This window comes from Aythya ferina (genome assembly GCF_964211825.1).
Source record: "Aythya ferina genome assembly, chromosome: Z".
Lineage (NCBI taxonomy): Eukaryota > Metazoa > Chordata > Aves > Anseriformes > Anatidae > Aythya > Aythya ferina.
The window spans coordinates 60,351,299-60,377,281 of NC_140299.1; the positions used below are offsets into that span (position 1 = coordinate 60,351,299).

Below are 25,983 nucleotides of genomic sequence, written 5' to 3' on the forward strand. Positions count from 1 at the left end.
TTGAATTTGGCATAATTAGTATTTAAAACAATGTGACTTTTAAAAAATATCTTTTTATCACTTTTGCTGTTTTCCCTTATTCTGAGAGGAGAAGGTCTCTTATGTTGGTTCAATTTCTTGGTTTGTCTTTATGTAAGACATAGGATAAAGATTATTTATTCTGTGTGATGATATACTACTGTGAAATTGATTTAAAAGATTGTCAAGAATGGGTCTGAGAAAATAATCGACTTTTTTTTTTTAACAGGGTCAACTTTCAATATTGCAAGAAAAAATAGATCATCTTGAACGCCTGTTGGCAGAAAATAATGAAATTATTTCAAATATACGAGATTCTGTGATCAATCTGAGTGAATCAGTAAAGGATGGTCAAAAAAATCCAGAGGCTATAAACTTCAGTCAAGGGTCTCTTTCTGAGCTCCTTCCTTCTGCTTCTGTTCCACTTGCCGTTGATTCTGAGGATTGTTTGTTTGCTTCAAAAAGTGGAAGCCGTAGTTCAGATGTACAGGTAAGTACATCTTTTTTCTTTTATTCTTCTGGAGTACTACCTTTCATAATTCTCAAAATACCCAAGTACTGGTAAAAGCTTAGGACTAATCACCTAATCTAAGATGTAATAGAATTGTTCAAGTGCCTGTTGTGTTTAAAGGAAAATGATATGAAACAGTTCCTTTTACCTTTTCTAAGCTGTCTAGGAAATAGTATGTGATTAAGATGACCCAACATATCAGAATGCTTTAAAGTTATTAAGAGAAGACAACCTAAGATTAACCACTGTTTATTGTCCAGTACTCTCAGAAGCTCTGGGGAAAGAGTTTGAGAGTCTATTTTCCCAGATTCTTCTAAAGCTGATATAAAATAATGTGGAAATAGTATATAGACTTATAAGCAGGTTTTACACTTGAGGGTTACATGTGTAGATGGGTCTTGAGGGTAAGACAAACCATGCTTAAAAAGTAATCATTTAAGAAAATACCCAGTATTGTTTGCCCTTTGGAATACCATTTTTGTGTTTCGGCATTCCAGTGTGTCTCCAGTTTTTATAGGCACTTTGATCAGAAAGGAGGAACATATACTATGTCAACTGGTTGGCATGAACTGGACTGGTTGAAATTTTTAAAGTCAAATGCTTCAAGTTGAATTTATTTTGCTTTCTGGTGATGCCTGTGAGTTCATTGACTCTTATATATTCAGTTTTAATGGAGTGTTTCAGGAGTGCTATGAATACTGTGTGAAGTCTGTGATCTGTACTGTTTTGGGGAGTCTTGTGGGAGTACTATAAATATTCAGCTACTCTAAAGCAAAGATTAAATTCTGAATACCAGCTTTTTCTCTCATTCTGAAAATGCAAGTATTTCTATTGTAGGAGAAAGACATGGACTTGAGATGAATAAGTATGCATCAGAACAATTGTAACCTCCGATTTATCATTTATAATGCCTTTAAGCTCTTCAGGGATAGGCACTACCTTAATATGTCTCTTACAGAGGAAGCAGTTTTTTAAAGGCAGTAATATCTAACTGTTCGTATTTGTATTATATATTATAATTTCTGTACAGGAAAGTGAAGTAGGTGGGCCTTTACATCTTTTCAAGTTACTGGATTGTTAACAGGTTATTCCTCACACAGTCTGTTAATATGTTAAACAACACACTTTTTTAAGGTACATTAGAAATAAGCTAATGTGAATTGATGTGAATTTTCAGGTGAAATGTTTTGGCTTAAATTATTGGACCTGTTAACCTGTTGTGAATGGAAAGTATATACTAAAACTGTTCGCGTGTTTCATATCACATATGTGGCATGTCAGAACGTGTACTTGCTATCATTTAATGTACCTACTCTTCCTGTACTCATACTTCATTTCCTTGCCTTACCAGGCTGGGAAGGTTGTAATATTCTTCATGTCACTGCATCAGTACCTTGTACTCAGCAGATTATCAGCCATCATCCTTAAGTCACTTTAATACTGATTTTTCTCATCCTGTGAGTCTGACCTACATTTCAGTTACAAGAATCGAAGACCTTGATTTTAGCAGAATTTTGGTAATAATAAGTTAGCCTAAGTTAACTAATCTGTTGTTACACCTGAATACCAGCTTTACTATTTAAAGCTTCACCAAGCCTGAGGTGTTCTGCAAGTTTAGTTGATTTTTTTCTTCTAGATTTTTATAAAGACTGAGAAATTCTGAGCAGATTATTTGAAGAACATTGATTTTTTTTAATATTTTAAATACTTAAACAGCTTATGTTAACTGTGTTCCTAAGCATTAACTTAAAAAAAAAATAGTAAGAGAACATAGGTGAGACTTGATATTTGGATAATGAGAATGAAGGCAAAAGATGCTTCGCTGAATAAATTGTGGAAATCCATTTTAGTCATACATAATAGAGAGAGCATTATAAGAATAGATTCAAATATGGATTAAAAACCTCTAACATTTCAGTGAGTAATATTACCAGGTCTTGTTACTCCAAGAGATTTATTTTCTGTGCATAAGTTGGAGAAAACCATTTACTAATAGCATGAGAGCCCAAAAATTCTTGGATAGGATAGTTGAATGATGTTTTCTCATGGAAAAGAAATGTAAAACAAGAAATGATGCACACCATTACATATGGTGTAAGTAGGAAGGATGCTGTAATAGAGCTGACTGCTCAAAATAACATTGAATTGAGAATTGATGTCATTCAGATTAAATGCAAGGCTAATGCACACTTTTTCAAAGGGCTGAGAATGGAACTAAGTTCACAAAGTGAAGAACTCTGGATGAAATATTGTTATGACTTGACACTTTTTTATGTCAGTAGTTCAAGATGTGTCTGGAATTTGTGCTTGAAGATAGAAATCTCAACAGCCATCATGCTGAGCTGGAGAGTCTTGTAACTGATGGTGAGGTGTGTCCTTGTTGTCCCTTTCAACTACTGAACCATCTAACATTGTACTTCGCAATGTTGCTCTGTTTAAAAACAAGGCATAAATCACTTCTAACAACAACAAAAAAGGTGGCCTGAAGAGGCATGAACCGTGTTTCATTCTGTTCAGTGTTCACTGAGGCAAGTGCTTGCTCAAGACTTGTGTTACTTCAGCAGTTTGAGTCCCTCAGTATAGAGAAGCAATAAACTGATTTAGGGAAGAAAAACAAAATTAAACAACAACAAAACATGCAATTGGTAAGTTTTCATATGCTTTAACTGAAAAGCCTGGAACAATATGACTGTCTTCTGAAGCAGCCATACTGAAATCAGGGTGCATCCTTTTATTAATTTTGTTGACTGTTTTTACCAAGACCTTTCTTATTTTATCAGTATTTTATAAATAGAAAAGAAATTGAAATATCTCAAGGAAGTACTTGTCTTTTATTGTGTTTCTTACTGACTAGGTATTCCAAATTTGTTCTTAGTTTGCAGTCATGTAACCTGGTCAAGTGAAGAGGTAACTTTTAATTAATGCCTTTGACCATTCTAACTGTGGATGCTGTTGCACTGAAAGATGAAAACGGCATCTGTCTTCTGGATGTTTTGGCATAAGTGCAGTGAGTTTGGCCTAATTTGGCTTCGGTTTATGCCAGTGAAAGTTTTTGAATCCTACTTTCTTCCTGGCTTTTTTCTTTAACCCAATGCTGATCAATATTAAAATCATAGAATGGCTGAGGTTTGCAGGGACCTCTAGAGATGATTTGGTCCAATCCCCTGATCAAGTAGGGCCACCCAGAGCAGGTTGCCCAAGACCACATCCAGGCAGTTTATGAATACCTCAAGGATGCAGATTGCACAGCCTCTCTGGGCAATCTGTGCCAGTGCTCCATCACGCTCACAGAGGAAGTGTTACCTACTGTTCAGAGGGAACCTAGTATTTCACTGTATGCTCATTGCCTCTTGTCCTGTCACTGGGCACCACTGAAAATAGCCTTACACTGTCCTCTTTGTATTGTTGCTTCAAGTATTTATTTACACTGATGAGATCCCTGAGTCTTCTCTTCTCTGGTATGAAGAGTCTGTCCTCTATCAACCTTTCCTTGTAGGAGTGTTGCTACAGTCTTTGTCATCATTTTGGCCCCTCATTGGACTCTCCAATGTGTCCATGTCTCTCTTGTACTGGGGAGACCAGACCTAGACACAATACTTCAGGCCTGGCCTTGCCAGTACCAAATAGAGGAGAAGGATCGCCTCCTTTGACCTGCTGGCAATAGTTTACCTAATGCAGCTTGGAGTACCATTGGTCTTCTTTGCAACAAGCACTGACCAGCACTGATCCCTGAGATACACTGCTAGTTACTAGCTTCTAACTAGATTGTGTGCTACTGATCACCACTTTCTGGTCAGCTGGTTTTTCACCTACCTTACAGTCTGATCATCCAGCCCATACATCAACAGATTCTGTATTAGTATTTTAAGGAAGGCGGTTTTTTCTTCCCCCTGTCTTCATGGCCATCTTTCCTCAAGAGCCTGTGTCCCTCCATTGCCACACTCCTGTCACTGGAGCCATCCTGCTGTGTCTCACTTCAGGCCTGTTGCTTGTCAACCCTGTCAGTCACTCTCTCATAGGGCTGCTGGTAACTTTCTCCTGTATCCATCGTTCCCAGTTGTCTCTCCCAAGCAGATGTTGATCTGCAAATAGGCTTTGATGGTCACAGAACCCAAAATCCTGTTGTCATCACCACTTAAAGCAATGTCAAGGCACATGCAAGACCAGGAAATGATCTGAGACAGCCAGCATGGCTTCAGTAAGGGCAAATCGTGCCTGACCAATCTGATGGTCTTCTACGATGAAGTCACTGCATCAGTTGACAAGGGAAGACTGACTGATATCATCTACTTGGACTTCTGTATGGCCTGTGACACTGTCCTGAATGACATCCTCCTGATCTTCAAATTGGAGAGACATGGATTTGAATGATGGACACGGAATTGGCTTGAAGGTCGCATGCAGAGAGTGGTAGTCAATGTCTCTTTGTCTTAGTGGAGGCTGGTGACAAAGTGGTATTGCTCAGGGGTCTGTCTTGGGACTGGTGCTGTTTAATGTCTTTATCAGTGACGTAGACAGTGAGATCAAGTGCACCCTCAGCGAGTTTGCTGATGATACCAAGCAGAGTGGTGCAGATGATATAGCAAAAGGAAGGGACTCCGTCCAAAGGGACCTGGACAAGCTTGAGAAGTGGGCCCATGTGAACCATGTGAGGTCAGCAATCCCAGATGTGAGCGTGGACTGGGAGAAGAATTCATTGAGAGCAGCCCAGCAGAGAGACACCTGGGGGTTCTGGTGGATGAAAAGCTTGACATGAGTTAGCAGTATGTGCTTGCATCCCAGAAGGCCAACTGCATCCTGGGCTGCATCAACAGAGTGGGCAGCAAGTGTAGGAAGGGGACTGTCCCCCTCTGCTCTGTCCTTGTGAGGCCCCACCTGGAGTGCTGCATCCAGGTGCGGGGCCCCCAGCACAAGAAGGATGTGGAGTTGTCAGAGTGGGTCCAGAGGAGGGCCACAAAGATAATTAGAGGGCTGGAGCACCTCTCCTATGAAGAAAGGTGGAGAGAGCTGGGGCTGCCCATCCTGAAAAAGAAAAGGCTCCAGGGAGACCACATTTCATCTTTTCAATACTTAAAGGGAGTTTATAAAAAGATGGAGTGCAACTTTTTGTTAGGACAGATGACAGGACAAGGGCGAACCATTTTAAACTAAATGAAGGGAGATTTATATTAGAATGGCATCCCTGCCTATGACAGGGGGGTTTGGAACCCTCCCCATACCTTTTCCCCTTAGTGGTAGGATTGAAGAGAATACCCTCTGGGCCCCCATTTCACTGCTGCCCCCAGAACTCTGTAGTCACTTCTGATGGGGTATGCTTTCCCCCTGGCAGTATCATTGCTGCCCCTATGGAAAAACAGGGAGTAGCAGTGAGAGGGTCAGACAAGCTATGGCAGTCCCTCTACCACATCCTGGGTCTGGACTCTGACAGGCAGCAAACTTCCCTAGGTGGCATGTTGGGTCATTGAGACATTTATTTCAGAGAACTGCAAGATCTGTTTCCTGAGTTGCATTTCCCAGAACTTGCACAAAAACTCGTGTGAGCATGGATTGAGATCACTTTTTACTTAACATGTATTACCTTAAAATTACGTATTTTTTGGACTGTAGAAACTGGTATCTTGCAGACTGCAGAAGCTTACTTGTGGAACTCAAGCTCGATCCATAAGAAGAACTCACAGGAATGTGTACAATTCCATGAATTGTTGCTTTTTAAATAAATCTGTCTTCATGTCTGAAATGTCGAAAGAGTTTATCAGTATTAAGGTCACTCACAGGTAACTGGCAAATTTACTGAGTATACACTTGACTTTCTGCAAAGGTTTCATTTCATAGAAGAATTATAGTTCTTCAAAAATAAAGTTCTAGAATAGAAAGAAAACATGGTATTAACCTAATATTCATATAACCTTACTTGTCCTCCTTGAACTAGCAATACAGAATGCATGTCTGGAAGCACTGTACACATGTGTGAACAGCGATGATGTTCAGAGGTGTAAGCAATTTCTGCAGAGTTGTGATGTGACATCATCTCATACAGCTCGGATATTTAGTGTAGGCCCAGATGAGGCACTGCTAATCCTAGCATTATGGTGGCTTGTATTCCAGTCTAACACTGCTTGCTTTTCTTCATATCTTATGCTAAAGGCCTGTGGTGGGTGGTCCTTGGTTGGCTACCAGATGCCTATGCAGCCAAGGTCAATGCACTGCAGTCCTCCACCTGGGGCATGATAAGGACAGTGACTGGGAGAGGTAATGGGAAAAACCCAGACTGGACATTGCCAAAGACTGAAATACTTGCGGGGAATCTGTTTTGTGATTTGCTGAAGGGACAGTGGGTAGAGTTTCACTGTGTTTGTGTATTGTCCACCTTCGTCAATGTTGTGATCATGTCTCTACGATTTTGTTGTAGGTCTATATTTGTAGATGTAACCAAGTCTGTGAAGAGTATCTGAAGATTTTCATTTAAATAAGAGTTCTTAAATATATGTTTCACAGAGGTGAGGTTGGAATGTATTGGGTATACAGGTGCCCAGGTGTTGGCCAGGGGCTATGTGGTGCAGAGGATTCCAGCCAGCTGCAAAACAGCTCCACTGCAGGGCACAAGGGAGCTCTTCCACCAAGCTGCTGGTGCCTCTGGGAGAGTGTGTTTAAGAAAGGGCGAAGTGCTGTGCAGGAGCTGTGAAAGACAGGAATGAGGAAAAAAAATGTGTGAGAAACAACCCTTTGAAAACCAAGATCACAAAGGAAGGGAAGGGAGGAGGTGCTCCAGCTGCTAAAACAGGGGGGAGAGCCTCTGGAGGAGCAGGTATTTTCCTGCAGTCTTTGGAGGATGTGGAAGCATGTGGATCCTGTGGTCCACAGGGAACCCATTCTGGAGGAGTTCATGAAGGATTGTGGAAAGAACCCCTCCCTAGGATGAAGGAGCAGCACACTGGACTCAGCCGCCATTCACCCCCCCCCCCCACCTCTTGGGAGGAGTTAAAAGCATTGGGAATGAAGGAGTGAAGGTGGACATGGGAAGAACGGGGGATGTGGAGGAGGTTTAGATTTTGATTTTTGCTTTAGATTTTGTCTTTTTCTCCATCCAACTCCATTTAAAATGGCAATAAACTAAAAAAATGTTCCCCAAGTCAAATCTGTTTTGTCTGTGATAGCAACTGGTAGGTGATCTCCCTGTCTTTATTTTGACCCCAGAGCTTTTCATCTTATTTTGGCAGCTGTCCTGTAGAGGGGCAAGGTGGTGAGAGAGCACTTAAGCTGGCATCTGGCAGCAAGCCAAGGTCGACTCAACTCAAAACTTTAATTTCTTCAGGCAGATGTTTGTTTCAGATCTATTTTTTTTCTTAAGTTACCTGGCTGGACAGAAACCTGCCACCACTGGAATGTTTTAACTCTTATGATGTTCATATAGTAAGTGACTCCTGTAGGCCGCTTTTGTGGAATTCAAATGTTTGTTGAAGAAAGTTTGTCAGGTGTACATTTGTATTTCATTACTCCACCTCACCCCCTCACACACACACACTTTTTTTTTTGCATTGAGATACTACTCTGGAGATGGTGTTTAAAAAAAAGTTATTGAGTCCTCTTTCCATATATCATTTTTAGTGAAATTATGTTTAAGTTGAAGCAGCTGGGGAGTATACAGTGTCTAACATGGTCAGCTTGAGAAATCAGGAGCTGTGGTTTTAAATGTGGCTGACTTTTGTTTAACAATGTGTAAAGTAACTTTGAAGTCACTTTTCCTCCTCCACTCCATTGTCTGCAGCATTTAAATCCTGCTACTGTTAGCAGCTCATCCTTCTTTCTCTATCCAATTTAAATCACAAGAGTAACATGTGAAAAACATCTCCTTTTACAGTGCCCTCCCTTGCTTGCTATCTGCTACTGAAATAGCTTTGATTGACGAGCTGCAAGGCTCATTTCCTTCTTTCACTCCACTTCTATGTATTTGGTTCAGTTTCAGCTCTTGCACTTATCAAACTGTTGCAATTCAGTTTGTAAACCCCATGGAAGCCTTTTTATGGATTATTTTTTAATATTATTTTCCTGGAGTAATGATTTGAGTTAATTCAAGGAGATACATGAGACGAGCATAAGAGCTGACATCAGGTAAGAGGCAGAAATGGATGGGAAGCAGGATCTGCCTCCTTTTTTTGTGAATGGTGAAGCTCCTGATGCCTCATTAATGAAATTCATCTTTACTCTTCAGTGAAGCTAGCCTTTAAGAGCTTTGTGCAGAGGGTTATATAAGTTAAGTGTTGCTTTTTTTTTTTTCCCTCTGTGGGGGAACATTTTAGAAGAAATTTGAGAGAATAGCTCTGAAGAGGTTTTTTTTTTTTTTTTCCTTCAGTTCCCATACTTATGTCTTTAAATATATCGTTTTAGGAATTTGCAATGAATGCATCTGCTGGTTGCATGATTCTTTATTCTAGGTTCAGAAGCATGTATCTGACTTATGGCTTTAGTGTTCTACGATACTACTGTCTGTAGAATAAAACAGTTTTCTCAGATACCAGATTAAGTGAATGCAGAAGTTATGTACCTTCAAGCAGACAACTCTATCTACAGACTCTGAGAAGCAGATAGAACAGGTAGTACTTTTACCTGAAATAGAGCCCGAGAGATTCAGGCGTATATCAGATCACAAAGAAAGAAGAGTTAAGAGACCTCTAGAGAAGACCTTAATCAAGTCTTTTATGGTCACGTTGTCTGAGAAATGCCTAACATTGAGCTTATTCCATCTTATTCCTGTCTCCTTATTTTAACCTGCTCATATTGAATTTTCTTTTTAAATTATTTTTCTACAGCTTGCATTTATCTGCATATAGAATCTTTTGAATTTTATGCTTAATGTATTTAAATTACATTTTTTCCTGAGTAGATGCCTTCCTTTTGTTTAGATTGTTTTCCCAAGTTGAGGTCAGGTTCAATGGCTAGCTGACTACCTTTTACTGAACATGTAAAATTCCAAAGGCTGTGTGCCTGATCATTTTTCTTCTTTATATTATTATATTATTTTGTTCTTTATATTAGAAGACAACTTCTGAAATATATACCTTTGCTAGATACTCTGAATAAAATAAGTAAGGAGAGAAGCTGGGTGTTGCACCAACTATGGGTTCCAACTGTGTAAATAAAACAGATGAGAAACACATATATCTAATCTGTGCTTTGAGAATGCGGGATACAGATTTCTAAAAAGCCCATGTCCTGAAAGCTAAAGGAAATAGTGAAAAATCTAGAAAACTTAATTTGATAGAAGCCAGTTTATCTATTTACAGAAATTTGCTGAAGGTTGGCTTCGGGTAGCTAGTCACTGGTTTCAACACTGATAGGTGGAAGAAACTGCTTAATAACAGAGCTTTTATGTTACACATCAAGTTTTTGACCTGTTATGAGTAATGATTTATTCTTGTGTTACTATATCATCATGTAAAAGTATCCCATGCAATGGGACTTTTAGTAAACACTTTATACATATACTTGCCGTGCAAAACCACAACATTCAAAGCTTTTAGAAACTGAAAACTCTTATCCTGGTGTGTCTTAGAACAATTTGTACCTACCATTATAATGCTGCACTTTCTACAGCCATAAGTGTGATTCAGCGACGTGTTTACCTTGGCAATCGCAAACACTGTGTTGATACAGAAAATATCAGCTTCCAGTGAAGGACCTGACATGACTACATGCACATTATTGTCCTTTTAGGTGGTTACCAAAGCAATGTGTTTATGTGGTAACTTATAAATGTTCTGTCTAGTTTCCTGGTTGGTTATGTTACTTAAAGTTTTACCTTTCTCTCTTCAGGGCATTGCTTATGCCCAGAATGCTCACTGGGCATTGCAAGTGTCTGATGCTATTGTGTGCTCTCATAGTTTTCAGTGGATCCCACATTTCCAGAGCTTATGCCTTTGACATGAAATCAATGTCCTCGATTAATTAATAGAGGAGATTCTGACCTGCTTGGAGAATTCATAAATAACTCCAAGTTTTGTTACCCCTACAGAATAAAGTCAATTTCTGCTTCATTCATTTCCTCACATCTTCTACTCGCTTTCCAACTCTTACACTATCACTTATGGTGCTCTTCCACTCAGTCTTGACCTTGCACCTTCATTAGAGATATATGCTGTTCCTAGAGGAAACTTATGTTTGTATTTGAATTTGTAATCTCACTTCATGTATTTATCAGGTATGAACATGTCCTCTGTTCAAGGCAGGAAACTCTGTGCCCAAACGCTTTTGCACACTTTCAAGCACCAAAATCCATACAGAAAATGTGTTAGAGTAACTCCAGTTTTGGTGATCTTCCTTTCCACAATTTCATTATGAGATTAAAGGTGTTTCTTAAACAGGAAAATGTAATCTACATCTTCCATCATAGTTCATTTGCTCTTTTTCTTCATTCCCACGAGATTGTAAATATCATGTAATTTATGTGCTGGGGGAAAGAAAAGACTTTTTATGCTCTTAGACTTCCTGCTAGATTGCTGTAGCAACAGCTTAAAATAGCTGGCTTGTTCTGTTTGGGAAGATACAACATGGCATCTTGAGGTTCTGTTCTAGTTTTGTTTTGAGACTAATGTTTAAATAAATACATTATTTACTCAGTTTAAATAAATTTGTACTCTGCTGTGCTTCACTTTTAGTGGAATTACACTGAAATTATTAAAGCTCTTACCTTTTGAAAGTATTTCTTGTTTTTTAATTACCACCCAAATGCATAGCTTTGGAAGAAACTTCTTTGAATGAAGTCCTTTGTTATTACAGATAACCATACTATACAATTTCTTTGAAGCTGAGGAAAGGTTAAAGTTAATTAGTTTTGTGGAATTTTTAAATAAACTGTCTTTATTTTTTAAAAGGTCACATATATTTATATATAAAGGCTGCTTTTTTGTACACTTACTGTAAATTTATAGCTTTTCTTCAGATGTTAAAGATAAATCAGAAAGATTGAAAGCTTTTGTTGGATTTTCTTTGAGAAAAATGCCAGTTAAATAGATTTTTTTCTTCTGTAAAGTTCTTACATGATTCAAAAATAGGAAGTGAATTTTAGAAGTGTGCAAGGGAGCTATGTCTTTAAAATCGTACAGAAAGTAAAAAGCTTGTCCAGATGATTGTTTATCAGTTTCAGTCTGCTTTTAGGAAATAAGACAATGTTTCTAAATAAATAAAAATTGGGTATGGTAACTTTGGTCTAAACTTATGTTAGAAGATTGTTTTAGAAGCTGTCTGGTATCTAAATTTCATAAGAATGTGTTAGAGTTACTCTGGAGTTACTTGATTTACCAGAGATCTTCATATTTGCATTAACAATTGAAATGTTCTTCCTTGTATCATTAGTGTACCAGTCAACAGTATATACAAAAGGAGCTTTATTATAACAACTGACTATATTTCTGAATACTTTTACGTGATAGTTTTTCAATTCCCTTTTGTGAATTTGACTTTTGCCTCAGTCTCTCACACTGTAATCACTTCTTGCTGCTTTCTTAACCTGTCCTTTTCATCACTTACATTTCCCTGTCTATTAAGTATCTTGTGCTATTTCTGTATAATGTTTTCCCTACTTTCCTTACCCACTGCTATTGCAAGCTGTAGTCATTTTGGTGGCTTAAGGCTTTTGTTCTTACCCTTTGTGTAAAGTTTCAGTTTCCTTAGAATAGGACTTGCCAAGTGCTTCTCATCACCCTAGTTTTGTCTTGGGTGTCCTACTGCGACTTGAAACGTGCTTTTATTTGTCAATTTTCTATTAATTTACAATTAATCTCTCCTTGTAATGAACAAGCTGATCCAGTGTTATTGCTGTTACTTGATGAAAACGGCTTTGGTTTGAATTGCAGAACTTTTTTTTTATGGATTTATATTTTAAATTTCTTCTACCCTTTTTTTAGATGTTGGATGTCTATGACATTCTTCCTTTCGATAATCCAGATGGTGGTGTTTGGAAACAAGGATTTGATATCACATACAATGAAAATGAATGGGACAGCGAACCGCTTCAAGTTTTTGTTGTGCCTCACTCACATAATGACCCAGGTAATATTTTAACCATATCGATTTGGGTATCTAGAGGCTTTTGAATTAAGATACATATATATATGTGTATGTATGTGTATATATATATATATATATATTAAGAATTAAGATACATATATATATGTGTATATATATATATGTGTGTGTGTATATATGTGTATATATATACACATATATATATGTATCTTAATATATATATATATTATATATATTATATATCTTAATATATATACTTATGCAATTTCTGTTAAAATCTTGATGTTTTTTCTGCACAGTATGTTAAATTTAAATCTAGCAAAGCAGTCAAACATACATAACTTTAATGCTATGGACTTCAAGGGACAACTATTACAATAGAAATTGTACACATGTACATTAACTGGAGTAGAACTTCAGTGGTGTTGTTAGAAGGTGACATTTTTCTGTGTTTCTGTGAACATCTTAAGTAGATGTTCATGGTGTAATAAATAAAGTGGACAAGTGTCACTTGCATTTTACAGTCATTTCAAAAAAACTGAATTACGCTGCTAAGCATATTCCTGGTATGTGTACGCTGACCATGAGATGCTGGTGAAGCTGCTTGTTTTTGTGGAAAGCCACAATTGAATTGACTTAAATCTCTTGAGTCTTAAATATCTCTTAAATAATCTTAAATTATTTCTGTCCTTTCACTTCTAGCATGTAAAATCAAGAAATCTGCATCTCCTTGTGCATAAAATTTTCCATCATGTTCAAAATTCTCAGTTGTTATTAAATAGTGTTAGAATGAGGTATATAGTATGATATTGTTACCCTGGTATGTGTAGCCCCTTCCATTACCATACGTGATTGTGTGAAACTGAATTGTTTGCTTTTGGAAGGAGTGTTATCACAGAAATCTTCAGATCTTTGGTAAGGACACTTCTGTGGAGTTGTCTGCAGTATGAAAATGCTTGTTAATAAGCACTTGAATTAAGGAAAATATATTTACACCAGAGGTGTAAAATCTCTTGTATAGCTAATGGTTACATTATTCCTTTCTCACAGAGGATTAAAAGACATGGTACAAAGAGAATTCTTTATGCCAGAAAAGCTTAAGGTATACCTACACTGTAACAATATACATGAAAAATACTTACCAACAAAAGAAGTTGCTTGGTAAAGATATAACTAGTAGCTCCAGAAGCATTAATTTCTCTTTCCATTTTGTCTTTTCTCATCTGAGGCTACTTTTGTTTAAGCTTTTCATGTAACCAGTTATGCCTGTGAAATCGGTAGTTGAAAGGCAAAGAAACTGCCTTGAAACAGAACCTATAGAGAAAGGGGAAAGGTACTCTTCAGTTTTAAGCTCTGTTTTTGGGAATGGCTCGAAATGCTTGAATGCTCTGAAATGCTTTGTATAACTAGATTCTGATAAATCTGGATTGCCTGCGTCCGTATGATTGCAACCAGAATGTACAAAATTGGAGTCTCTGTGATTCTTCCTTCAGTAAATAATATATTTACCCATTATTGGGAAAACAGATACGAGAATGGGTACCTCTCATACTTATGATCAGCATCAGGAATAATTCTCATTCTGTTGAAGGCAGGTGGTGAAGATTAGAGCACCTCACTAGAATGAGGTCAAAAGCCTTCAAAGATAACTGGCCAACGCTTCTAACATTTATGGCTATGTTGACAGCGATCCTGGTAATGTCTTTTCAGTTAATTATTTTAGAATTGAGACTTGTGAGCTTTCTAATACGTGTTTGAATTAGACTGAAGATCTTTATTGCTGGATGCGATTGTTACACACATAGTACAAGCAGAACTGAAGGAGACTCATTTCCCCCCCCCCCCCCCAAATTTCTGCCTAACTAAAAATGCATGTGAAAGTGTATGTGAATATATCAGGTCCAAATACTGCTTTTAAAAAGTGCATTAATTATTTTTAACATCAGTAATTTTATCTTACAACCCATTTTTATTGTTTAAAATCATCTCTGTTTCCCAGGTGGAAATCTGTAGAGTTTTAAGAAGTTTATTGCAGTGATAAGATAAAAGAGGATTTAAGCATAAAGTTTTAATACATAGAGTTTAACTTCACAGAGTTTCAGGTTGGTTTTCTTTCTGTTGACCGGATCTGGATATGTTTTTCGTGTGACTTAGTTTTCCTGACATGTTTGGAATAGTAATTAAGATTGTTGTTCTAATCCACCAAAGTATAAGACTAGGATAGGATAACACTAAAGCAGAAATGAAAAAATGCTGGTTGAATTAAATTTGAGAAGTTTACCTTTAAAAAAATTCAGACTGTAGACCGTGAAATTGAAAGTTCATTGGTTGATATGTTGATGTTTAATAGGAAAATTAAAGTACAATTACTACTGTTCATCTAGAACTTGTTTTCTTCTTAATACAGAGCTGCAGCATACTCTTTTCTAGAAACAGAGAGCTGTCTATGAAGGCTATGTAAAGACTATACAATATAATCCAAGAGGTGAACACTTAATTACTGTAGAGGAAGAAGAGATCTAGGAGTAGAATGTGAAACTGCAGGTGGTTGGCTTTTTTTTTTTTTTTACATGCTGAATTACATGCTATCACAGTTTTTATTGCTGGCTTCTCAATATTTCTGTGGTTGCATGTAAAGTATTACGCAACGTTTAGGGAGGGAGGTCTTTTTTTCTTTTTTTTTTGTTAGAACAGTTCCTTTGGAAATTGAGAGTACCATTACAGACATCATGCTTTGATTATTGATCAGTATAAATGTTCTTTTTTTTTTTGTAAGCTTTCCATGCTACCTAAAACATATAGGCAAATAAGAAACAAGACTTCCATTTTTCAACTTTTTGGAACAGCATACGTGATTGTGTCTCCCTCCAGGAACTAGTTAGCTGAGTGTTAAACAGAACTATAATACTAGTTTGTCTGTTTGTGTTCTGATTTTTTTCTGAAACTTTGCCTGTTTCTCTACATTTGTGTCTTAAGTAGAGCTTGAGGAAGAAAATTGAGCTGGAAAGTGTAGACAGTTATAGTGCCAAATCAGTTAGTGAAATGCTTCAGGATTTTTTGCACAGCAATGAATTGCATTGACTTTTGGACATGACTTGAATTCTGTCACGTCCAACAAAGAAAACAGTTTTAACATTAAAAAAGTGCATAGTGACGATAAATGGGGAGGTGGGGTTGGATGGAGGTGTGAGGATGTAGAGCAGAGGATTCAGCTTTCCACACGTATGAGGATAAATATGAGTGAGGCAGTTGAAAGAAAAGCAGCTTAACAGCACTCACGCTCTACTGCTATCACACTTTCTTTCAGAAAATGAAAGTAACTGGCAAAGTCCCGAGTACTCATTAAGTCAAGACTAGCATAAGGACATTAAAAGCAGTATATTTTTTCTTATTTACAATTTCACATTGGCAAAGGTTCTGCTATAAATTTAAACCAACAAGAGTGATTTTGGTGATATAACTAGCTTTAGTTTTGGTAATTGCAGCTTTAAGCTAATATGCTTTTTTCCAGAGGTAAATTAGAATTAAAATTTTCCTGGTCCAAATACACTGGTAAGCCTTTTCTTTCAGTTTGGGAATAAGCTCTTAGCTCATTAAGTATCAGAATGAACTTGAGTTGTACTAGATTAAGTGATGTTAGGGGTTGAAATGCGAAATAATATATTTAACATGGTTTAGTCTTTAGTATTCAGCTTCTGGGAAGCAATTGCAAGTTAATTAATTCATTGTTCTCTTCAGCTTTTGATAATTTTTTAAAAAAATCTTTATAGCTCTATGCAAAGTTGGGCAGTCTCCACAAGTAGCTATGTTTAAGCATGTTTTAGCATTGATTTATAATGAACTATATTAAGTGCAAGGTACCAGACATGGTAATGAAATTTCAGAGTATTTTCTGGTGGCTTGCAACTAATGCTATGAACACTTAAATTTTTCCTAAGACTTGCTCAATATTCAGCATGCTAACCATGTTGTACCCTTCTTCTATAGCTTAACTGATTATATATTAAAAATGAGTCCTTACACATAACTCTGTTCTTCCTACATTATAATATGTTGTTATGCCAGTTGCTTTGTCATTTATTCCTATACTTTATTTATGTTGGTTTATTAATGAGTTTTTCAACAATGTTTTAAGACTAATTCAGTGTAGATTTGCTTTTTTTCTGCAATATAGTAGGGTAATAAAACCATGCTAATATAGTTTATTGTTATGATATATTTCTGCATATGAAAAACATAGTATGGTTTCAATAGTTTCAGTTCATTTTGCATTAGTTTTGTGCTAGTATAAGGATGTTATATCTTACAGAATAAATTCCTACTAAAAAAGCCATAAATATGTAGTCTGCTACGTGTGGCTGTTTTCATATAAGTATTGGTAAAATATTTCTTTGATTTGTTAAAAGGTAAATGAGCATTACATTGGCTCTACAATTCTACCTAAGATGAATGTCATCTATCTATTATCCTTAAAATAAAGCAGAGTACAAATATTGATTCAGAAAGGATATATTCAATAATAAATTTAGACTTAAAATGATTTTATTAATACTAAAATCTTAAGCATTAATCTAAGTTATTTTTCAAACAATATTAACTCCATCCAGAAAAACTTAATGCTCATTAAGCAGACTGGCATTGAGTTAGAATGGCAGTGCATCCACAGAGCAGAAATGAGAGGGAGAACTTGTAATCAGAGTGGAATCAATATGGTCAGATTTATCTGGATAATAATTTTCATATTTAATGGAAGCTTTCACAAAATCTTAAAATGTGGATGTTTTAGGGATGATTTATAATATCATTTGCTTTCTCCAGTAGTTATTATATGTTCCTTAAACACAGCTGCTGAGAACCTTTTGGCAGCACACTCATGCAATGCAAGACCTGGTATGAAGAAGAGGAATATGCTTGTTGTGTATTAAGTAGACAGGTTTATCTGCTTCCTTTTCCTAGTTAGAGTTACAGAAAGAAGAACAGCCTTTCCATATTCTGGGGTGGAAGATGCATGTGCTTCTTCATACAAGGTTTTAGGGAGAGGTTAAAGAATTTCATGGAAGGCTCCACACTGCAAGGCATTGCATTTGCAAACTGCAAGGCACTGCAATTGCAATGCATTGTTGAAGTTGGATATTCATTCACTCTGTATCTCACTGAGTTGATAGCTTTCCTGAAAAGGGATTGCAGCTGCAACATACTTTCCCCAGTCATGGCTACAAAACCCCTTAGTCATAAATGATGCTGGACATGTGCAGCAGGGTTTACTGATGCTCAGATAACCCTCATTTTATTTCTTTATACTCTCTTTGTGGGATACCAGTAGTGTCTCTTCATTTTCTCTTCAATATGTTACTAGTAATTTCAGTCCAGTCATTTTATGTAGACTAGAGTGATGAGGTGCAGTAGGAAATTGACAATTTAAAAATCTGCATATTCTCAGCTGATCAAAGTACAATGCCTAATATTCCATATGTTTATACTTCAAGGCAATAAAGCATATAAACTTCATAAAGAAAATAACAAAACAAAAACAACAACCGAACAACAACATAAAAATCCCAGAGTGTAGTACTAGAAGTTGTCCACAGCACAAAAAATTCAAAATTGAAAAAAATGTTCCACTTAATTATTTGAAGGGGAGGGGGAGAAGGCAGGTCACTAAAAATGGAAAGTAATATGCATTTCCTTTTGTTTTTCTTTTACTTAGGCTGGCTGAAGACTTTTGATGATTACTTCAGAGATCAGACACAACATATCCTAAATAACATGGTTATAAAACTGCAAGAAGACAACCGAAGGAAATTCATATGGTCTGAGATTTCTTACTTTTCAAAGTGGTGGGATGGAATAGATAGCCAGAAAAAGGATGCCGTTAAAAGGTTTGAACACCTTTGCTACTTCTTACATTCAATGTGGCATGTTCTGCAACTTTGTGTGTAATTGACTGCATTGTAAACTTGAGATTCAGCTCGTACTGCAGAATTATTAGAATAATCACACTACTCAAATTCTGATTGTTTGGGTGTGTTTACTGTTTTTCATTTATAAAGTAAAACTGTTCGGACAAATGGACCTCAATTACTAGTAAAGGTTTCCATGTCCAGCATTTAAGAGCAATTCAGATTGCAATGGGTTGTGATTACAAACTTAACTCCGTTATTGGAAGTCATGTTAAAGCGCCGTTAATGGAATAATTTTTCATACTAGCTATTTATGTACTTCTTTCTCCAGTTACAACACAGTTATGAAATGAGACTTTTCTTTTTTAAATGAGCATTTTTGATAAACAAGTGGCAACTTCAATTGTGAAGTAGTATGTACCCTTTCTCATTTCTTTTAGTCTGCCTCGAGACAGTATTCAACAGTCCCTAACTCATCTCTGTGATTCCCTTCTTCACATGCCCCCCTTCAAGGTGCATGGGATGCATTATAGTAATGTAAGCCTCATAGCTCCAAAGCTTAAGTAACCCTGGAAATCTTGAAAATGACTTAAAAACTATTAAAAGAACTATGTACAATGTATGAGTATTACAGTACAGTTGCTCGTTTTTTTGAGATGGGAAAAAAAAAAAGCCTTGGAACACTAACCAGTAAATGATACTACAGAACTATGTACCTTCCTGAGGGAAATCAGGTATTTAGTTAAACTGGTGCAACAGTTACAGAAACTGCACTAGAGATTATTGTTCCTGCATATTTTACAGTGCTCTTATTGGCTTTATCTATAATATGACTAATTTCTGATATTTACTGTATTTCTTTCTTGGATTATTTTAGCAGTTATATGCTAGTGTACAGTATAATTAAAAAGATTAAATTATTTAATTGTAGGAACAGCCTGATGCTGGAAGCATGATAGTTATGTTTATTGGCATCTTAATAGGGAGACTGGATCATCCTGTGATGTGTTTCAAGAAGGCATTTTAATGAGTGAGATGGTCTGAAGCGTTTATAGATATAATAAACATTGAAGCTCTATCAAGCTCTCTAAAACAGTAAAAGGAACAGTAGATTAAGGATGGAAGATAGCAGTAGTGCTTTAAATGTGCAGTGTCTAGGCATCTTGATCAATTGGTCTTCAGCACTGTGCAACATACTGTTTTCTTTTTTGTAGTCTGTGCATGAAGTAGCTATCTTCCTGATTAAAACAAAAAAAATATATATACCACATGCAGAAGAGGTACTAGTTTCGTTGTTGTTGTTGTTCTGCACACAGGCATTAAAAAAAAAATCACTGTTTCTATATTGATTCTTTCTTTCTTTGATTAAAAAATGTAGGCCAACGTCAGAAGTAACGTAACTTAGACTTTGTGATTGTGTCCCTTACAACTACCTGTCAGGTATTCAGAAATTGATTTTAAAAATATGTTTTCATATGCAATATTCTGAACACAATTTACATATTCTTCAGGTTAATAAAAGATGGACAATTTGAAATAGTAACAGGAGGATGGGTCATGCCTGATGAAGCCTCTGCTCATTACTTTGCTGTAATTGACCAGATGATAGAAGGACATCAGTGGCTAGAAAGGAACCTGGGTATGTAGATTGATCTAAAATATAACTGTGTTAGTACAGCAAGTTGCTTCATATCTCTTATGTCCTTAGCAGGCTTTCCTTGCTCTTCTTCCCTGAAATGTTAAATCAGACTACTTACTGAAAGCCAAAAGACTTAGTTTCCAGTATTGACATCTCTATTTGTGAAAATCATGACAAAGACCTTCAAATTACTTAAAAATTTATTTTCCTTCTATTTGTTTGGATCTCTTCTGCAGGCTGTATTTATTGGGTGTTGTGTATTTACTAGGTTCTTAGATATTTCCAAAAAAACAAACAAACATGAATTTTAGTAGTAGTTGTAAAGCCAAAACCAAATGTAATGTTAGAATTGTTTGCGTTTAAAAGAAAAGAAGCCAACTCATTCACTTTCAGAACTTAGAGGAATTCTTGTGGTAAAGTTGACTGAATTGCTTTGGTTGTTGTAAAAGTTGTTTTTTTTTTGTTAGTCGCATAAATAGAGAATTCCTTTTACATTGGCATTATTTGTGTAGTGATTTTATTGATAACAGTACGTCATTTAATTAAATTATTTTGAAAAGCTGTTTCATGATGTCATTTTTAGGACAAGGTGGAATGCTCTTAAACTAAAAGAGAATACATTTAGACTAGACATTAGGAGGAAATTCTTTACTGTAAGGGTGATGAGGCGCTGGTACAGGTTGCCGAGAGAAACTGTAGATGCCTCACCCCCAGAGGTGTTAAAGGCCAGGCTGGATGGGGCCTTGGTCTACCTGGTCCAGTGGGTAGTATCCCTGTCCACTGCAGGGGGGTTGGAGTTCGATGATCTTTAAGGTCACTTCCAAACCCAAGCTATTCTATGATGATTCTTTCTTTTTTAGATTGCAATTTCTACAAATACAGCTCCTCATAATTATAAGACTGTGGAGTAGAAGGGGTAGAAGGCAAGTTTAGTAAAAGGATAATACTGAATCATTGTATTATGCTTCTTTCTGTTTTGTTTCTGATGGGAAAGTAAAAATGCGTCTAAGGAACCATGTTGAAGAATCAGTTAAACAAGAGTTAGATACAGTTTCTTTACTTGCTAATGTGAAATTTACTTGCTGGTATGAAATTATAGGTACCTTATAGGTACCTATACAGGTAGGTATAGGTACATTATAGGTACTGGGATGAGGGGGAATAGGCTAAAGTTGCAGCAGGGGAGGTTTAGGTTAGATGTTAGGAAGAACTTCTTTACCGAAAGGGTTGTTAAGCATTGGAATGGGCTGCCCAGGGAAGTGGTGGAGTCACCATCCCTGGAGGTCTTTAAAAGACATTTAGATGGAGAGTTTAGTGATATGGTTTACTGGAGGACTGGTTAGTGTTAGGTCGGAGGTTGGACTAGGTGGTCTTGGAGGTCTCTTCCAACCTAGATGATTCTGTGAAATTCAGTGAAAAGGCAATAGTAATTGGTATAATTCTAATAATTGTCATTCAAGTAAATAAATTCATTTTGAAAGAAAAGATAGTCCCAAAGCCAGCAAAGGTGAAAATTATTTAAATTACACTGAAAATTCAACAAGTTACAACAGCTGTCTTCATTTGTTCATTTTCTTTCAGCTTTTCTTTCCAATTATAACATCTGGAAACTACTTAAATGAAAAAGATGATGTTTTGTTATGATTCCGTGTAAAGATGTTTGAGACAAAATTGAAATAGTATAAAAGTGTAGAGTACTAATCTCAATGTTTTTTTTTTAATGTAGCTAGAATATATTGCTTCTTAAATATTTGATTTGTTTTCATAAGTAATTATCTGTGTTATTCTAGGTTGTTAATTCCAGTGTGTGTTCTGCAGGAGGCTTAATAGTCAGCTGTGCATTTTCTTTTATTTTCTTGGAAATTTTATCTGTAGTGGTTGGACTTGAGTTATATCGGTATAACTTTGTTTGGGTGAACAGTAAAACCTTTTCCTCCTTTTAAACTTCTTACCTTGTCAACAGGAGTAAAACCAAAGTCTGGTTGGGCAGTTGATCCTTTTGGGCATTCACCAACAATGGCCTACCTACTGAAACGTGCAGGATTTTCAAATATGCTGATTCAGAGAGTTCATTACTCAATTAAAAAACATTTTTCAACTCAAAAGACACTAGAATTTCTTTGGAGACAGAACTGGGGTATGTATTTTTCCTTTATCTCAATTTATTTTATTAGTTTGTGTAGGTAAAATATGGAGTTAAGTTGAATAAATACTCTGGAAATCTTTTACAGAACAGCTTGTTTAGAGAAGTTAGTCTAGAATTTAAAAAAGTATATGTATATAAATGTTAGATTTGCAGTTCTTTAAAAAAAAATCATTTTGTTCAAAAACTTAAGGGAATTTTTGTGTAACAAAAAAGGAAAAGCTGTGTATTAGGGAAGGGGTTAAAATATGAAAGCTGTGGTGTTGCTATTGCTCCTCAGATCTTGCTGTTACTTCACTTTCATATGTGTTTTTACTTTCTCTAATATTCCTTCTCCTATCCCTCTTAAGAAATATTTATATGGGAAGGGGAAAAGTGTTTTTTATGGTTTTTGGTTTGTTCTGCTACTTCCCAGTAAATAATTTTGAACGAAGGTTCACCTTCCTTTCAAGCATACAAAAAGTATGTTTTACTTTATTAGAATAAATATACTTGCTTTTTTGTAATTTACATGTATATGTTACACAGTTTGAAGGGTTTCATAAGTAATGTAGTAACTACATCATAGTAGACTATGTAAAAAAAAAAAAAAAGTACTTTTCTGTGTGAATTTTATTTTGCTTAGTGTACTGTACCAGCATTCTAATAAGCAATATGATGAATGTATGTATTGGAGGTTTTCTTCCTGCTTTTTAAAATAAACTAATATGTCACAGCTTTATCAATATAGGGAGAAAAAGGTTTATTTTGTACTTACTATTGAAAGGTTGTGATGATTTTGAAGTTCTACAGTTTCTATATATTTTTAATGGGAGGTTGTAACAGGGTGAATATTCAAAGAAAGTAATCTGCACAAGCAAACTTTTCCTGAGGTAAACATACAACTGTTTGTGAAAAAAATTCTGTTACAAAAACACTTCAGAAGTTTTTCTTTTAATGCTGACATATGCCATTTGGTTTACAGGTTGCTTAATTGACCTGCCATTTTAAATGGTCGCATACATAAATCCTGTGTATGATACGATCTAATGTTTTGGCTTCAGAAGGCTTTCAAAAGAGATCAGAGATCACTGATCTGGTATAATATGTAGATATATTGCTTGAGATAGAGAACTCGTATAGTTGAAAGGTAAATGTATATATTCATGGATAATGACATTTTAAGTCACAAGTAGTAGTAAGAGTTTTTAACAAAGGTCTGGAGTGTAAATGCAAAAATTTAGGATTACAAGGTTTTAAAGAGTATTTTTTAAGTATTGTTGACACACTTTTCTTGGGAGCCACGTTCCTTAAGATATAAACAACATTCATCCCTTTTTTCAACATTACCTCACTTGAACTCATAGAACGGTTTGAGTTGGATCAAAAAGATGATCCAACTTTAAGATGACCTTAGAGATCATCTAATTCTAACACCTTCCATTAGACCAGGTTGTTCAAAGCCCCATCCAACCCAGACTTGTGTATGCCCCGTCCCTGGAAATATACAACTTCTCTGGGCAACCTGTTCCAGTGCCTCAGCACCATCAAAATAAAGAACTTCCTAAAATCTAATCTATATCTAGTCTTTTTTAGTTTAAAACCATTAACTCCTTGTCCTTTCTTTACACTCTCTGACCAAGAGTCCCTCAGCTTTCCTGTAGGCCCTCTTTAGGTACTCGAAGGCTGCTGTCAGGTCCCCCCGGAGCCTTCTCTTAACCGAAGATGAACAAACCTAACTCCCTACGCCTGTTTTCGTAGGAGACATGCTCCAGCTCTTTGATCATCTTTGTGGCTTTCTTCTGGACTTGTTGTAATACTTCCATGTCCTTCTTGTGCTGGGGCCCCCAGAGCTGAACACAGTGCTCCAGGTGGGGTCTCACAGGAGCAAAGTAGAGCTGATGAAGCTGACTGACTGTCTGGAGTGGCTGGAATTCCTTTGTGCTGCTCTTCAGGTGCTCTCCTGCTGACCCGTGACCCTTCTCCAGGCTCTGGGCATCTATTGGGGAGGAATAGGATGGAGTGAGGTTCCCCTTCCCTGGTAACTCTAGTTTAAATTCCTCTTCACCATCTTCCAGCTTGGCAAGCCTATGAATGAAGATGCTCTTGCCCTTTTCTGAGAGGTGGACCCCATCAGCCCCCAGCAGACCATGTTTCTTAAAGCAATTCCTGTCATCTAATTAGCTGAACCCGTCTGAGGCAACAGTCCTGCAACCATCTGTTGATTTGCCAGATCTGACTGGCCCTTTCATAGAATCATTAAGGTTGGAAAAAACCTCCAAGATCATCTTCCGTCTGCACAGCTTTTGAGTCACTCTGCCCCAAGCCTGTAGCATTTCATGGGGTTGTTGTGGTCAAAGTGCAGGACCGACACTTAGCCATGTTGAACCTCATCCCATTGGTCTCTGTGCATTGACCCATGCTGTCTAGGTCCCTCTGCAGGACCTTCCTGCCCTCTGGCAGATCAACGCTTCCCCCCAACTTGGTGTTGTCTGTAAACTTACTGAGGGTGCACTCAATTCCCTCCTCCAAATCATCAATAAAGATATTAAAGAGGATGAGCCCCAACCCTTGGGGAACACCACTGGTGACCAGTTGCCAACTGGATTTCACTCCATTCACCACCACTCTCTGGGCCCAGCCATTCAGCTGGTTTTTAACCCAACACAGGGTGTACCTGTCCAAGCCATAGGCTGCCAGCTTCTCCAGCAGAATACCATGGGATATTGTGTCAAAGGCCTTGCTGAAGTTTAGGTAAACTACAATCCCCTTCCCTTTGACCATGAGGACTGATGAAAAAAATGACTGTTCTCCCAAGTCTTTTACTGCTGTTCCAGAGCTCTATAGTCCCTCTTGGTGCTCTGCTGACAGCTCCTGACAGCATCACTGGTGCCCATGTGAAACAGCAGCAGTGAATAATAGTCATTAGGCCTTATGAGTCTCATTAGTCTCTTGGTAATATCCCTGATAAGAGCCCCTGGTAAGCAGCAAACTTCCCTCAAGAGTGGTTGGCGGATGGGTGCCTCTGTACCTCTCAGGAGAGAGTTGCCTACGACTATCCTCCATTGCCTTTTCTTAGTTGCACTGATTGTTATGTAGGGAGCAGACCAGGCTGCCTTACTCAGCTCCGCACACTGCTAGCAATGGGTCTTTCTTTTCAGTGTGCAGAAGGGTGAAGTGGTTCTCTAAGGGCACTTCAGGCTTTGGGGAAGACTCTTTAGTAGATGCATTGACTAGTTGGAAAATTTAAGATTTCAGAGGTAGTCTCAGGATTGCATAGAAGTATATGCACTTCTATGTACATGTAGATGAAATCTATGTATTCATATGTAGAATCACACTGGTAATGTAGTGGAGCTGTGTGTTTGAGAAATTAAGATACTGCTAAAGTTGACCAATTCAGATTTTGTGCTAAAATGAGAACAATACCTGTTTTTGGTGTTTTTTATTTATTTATTTTTTTAATTCTTTTGGAGGTACGCTGCATTTGTTTTATTTATTTAATTTTAATTTATTTTGCTGTTACTCACTTGAAGTATAAAAGATGACTTTTATTCATCTCTAAAATTCTGGAAATAATGAGATTTATCTGTTTGGGAAAAAAAAAACACAACTTTTTTTCATATCTTTCTAAAGCTTCTAGTGCTTGATTGGGATTCTGATCTTTGTTGTATCTTATTTTAGACTCTTTATTATGTAAAACAGAAACAGAGAAAGTTTCTTCTCTATATAGACTCCAGATACAGATATTCAAAAGAAGGGGTTGTCTTGG

The 25,983-nt window shown here is 36.8% G+C and overlaps 1 protein-coding gene across 1 annotated transcript in view; it reads left to right on the plus strand.

Moving 5' to 3' along the window:
- The window catches only part of MAN2A1 (mannosidase alpha class 2A member 1), a 131,158-nt gene that overhangs the window by 12,488 nt on the left and 92,687 nt on the right, over positions 1 to 25,983 (plus strand). The window contains exons 2-6 of the mRNA XM_084503520.1: positions 248 to 508; positions 12,430 to 12,574; positions 18,258 to 18,429; positions 19,962 to 20,089; positions 22,053 to 22,226. Of these exons, the coding sequence (XP_084359646.1) occupies positions 248 to 508; positions 12,430 to 12,574; positions 18,258 to 18,429; positions 19,962 to 20,089; positions 22,053 to 22,226 (880 nt within the window). The remainder of the gene's footprint in view (positions 1 to 247; positions 509 to 12,429; positions 12,575 to 18,257; positions 18,430 to 19,961; positions 20,090 to 22,052; positions 22,227 to 25,983) is intronic.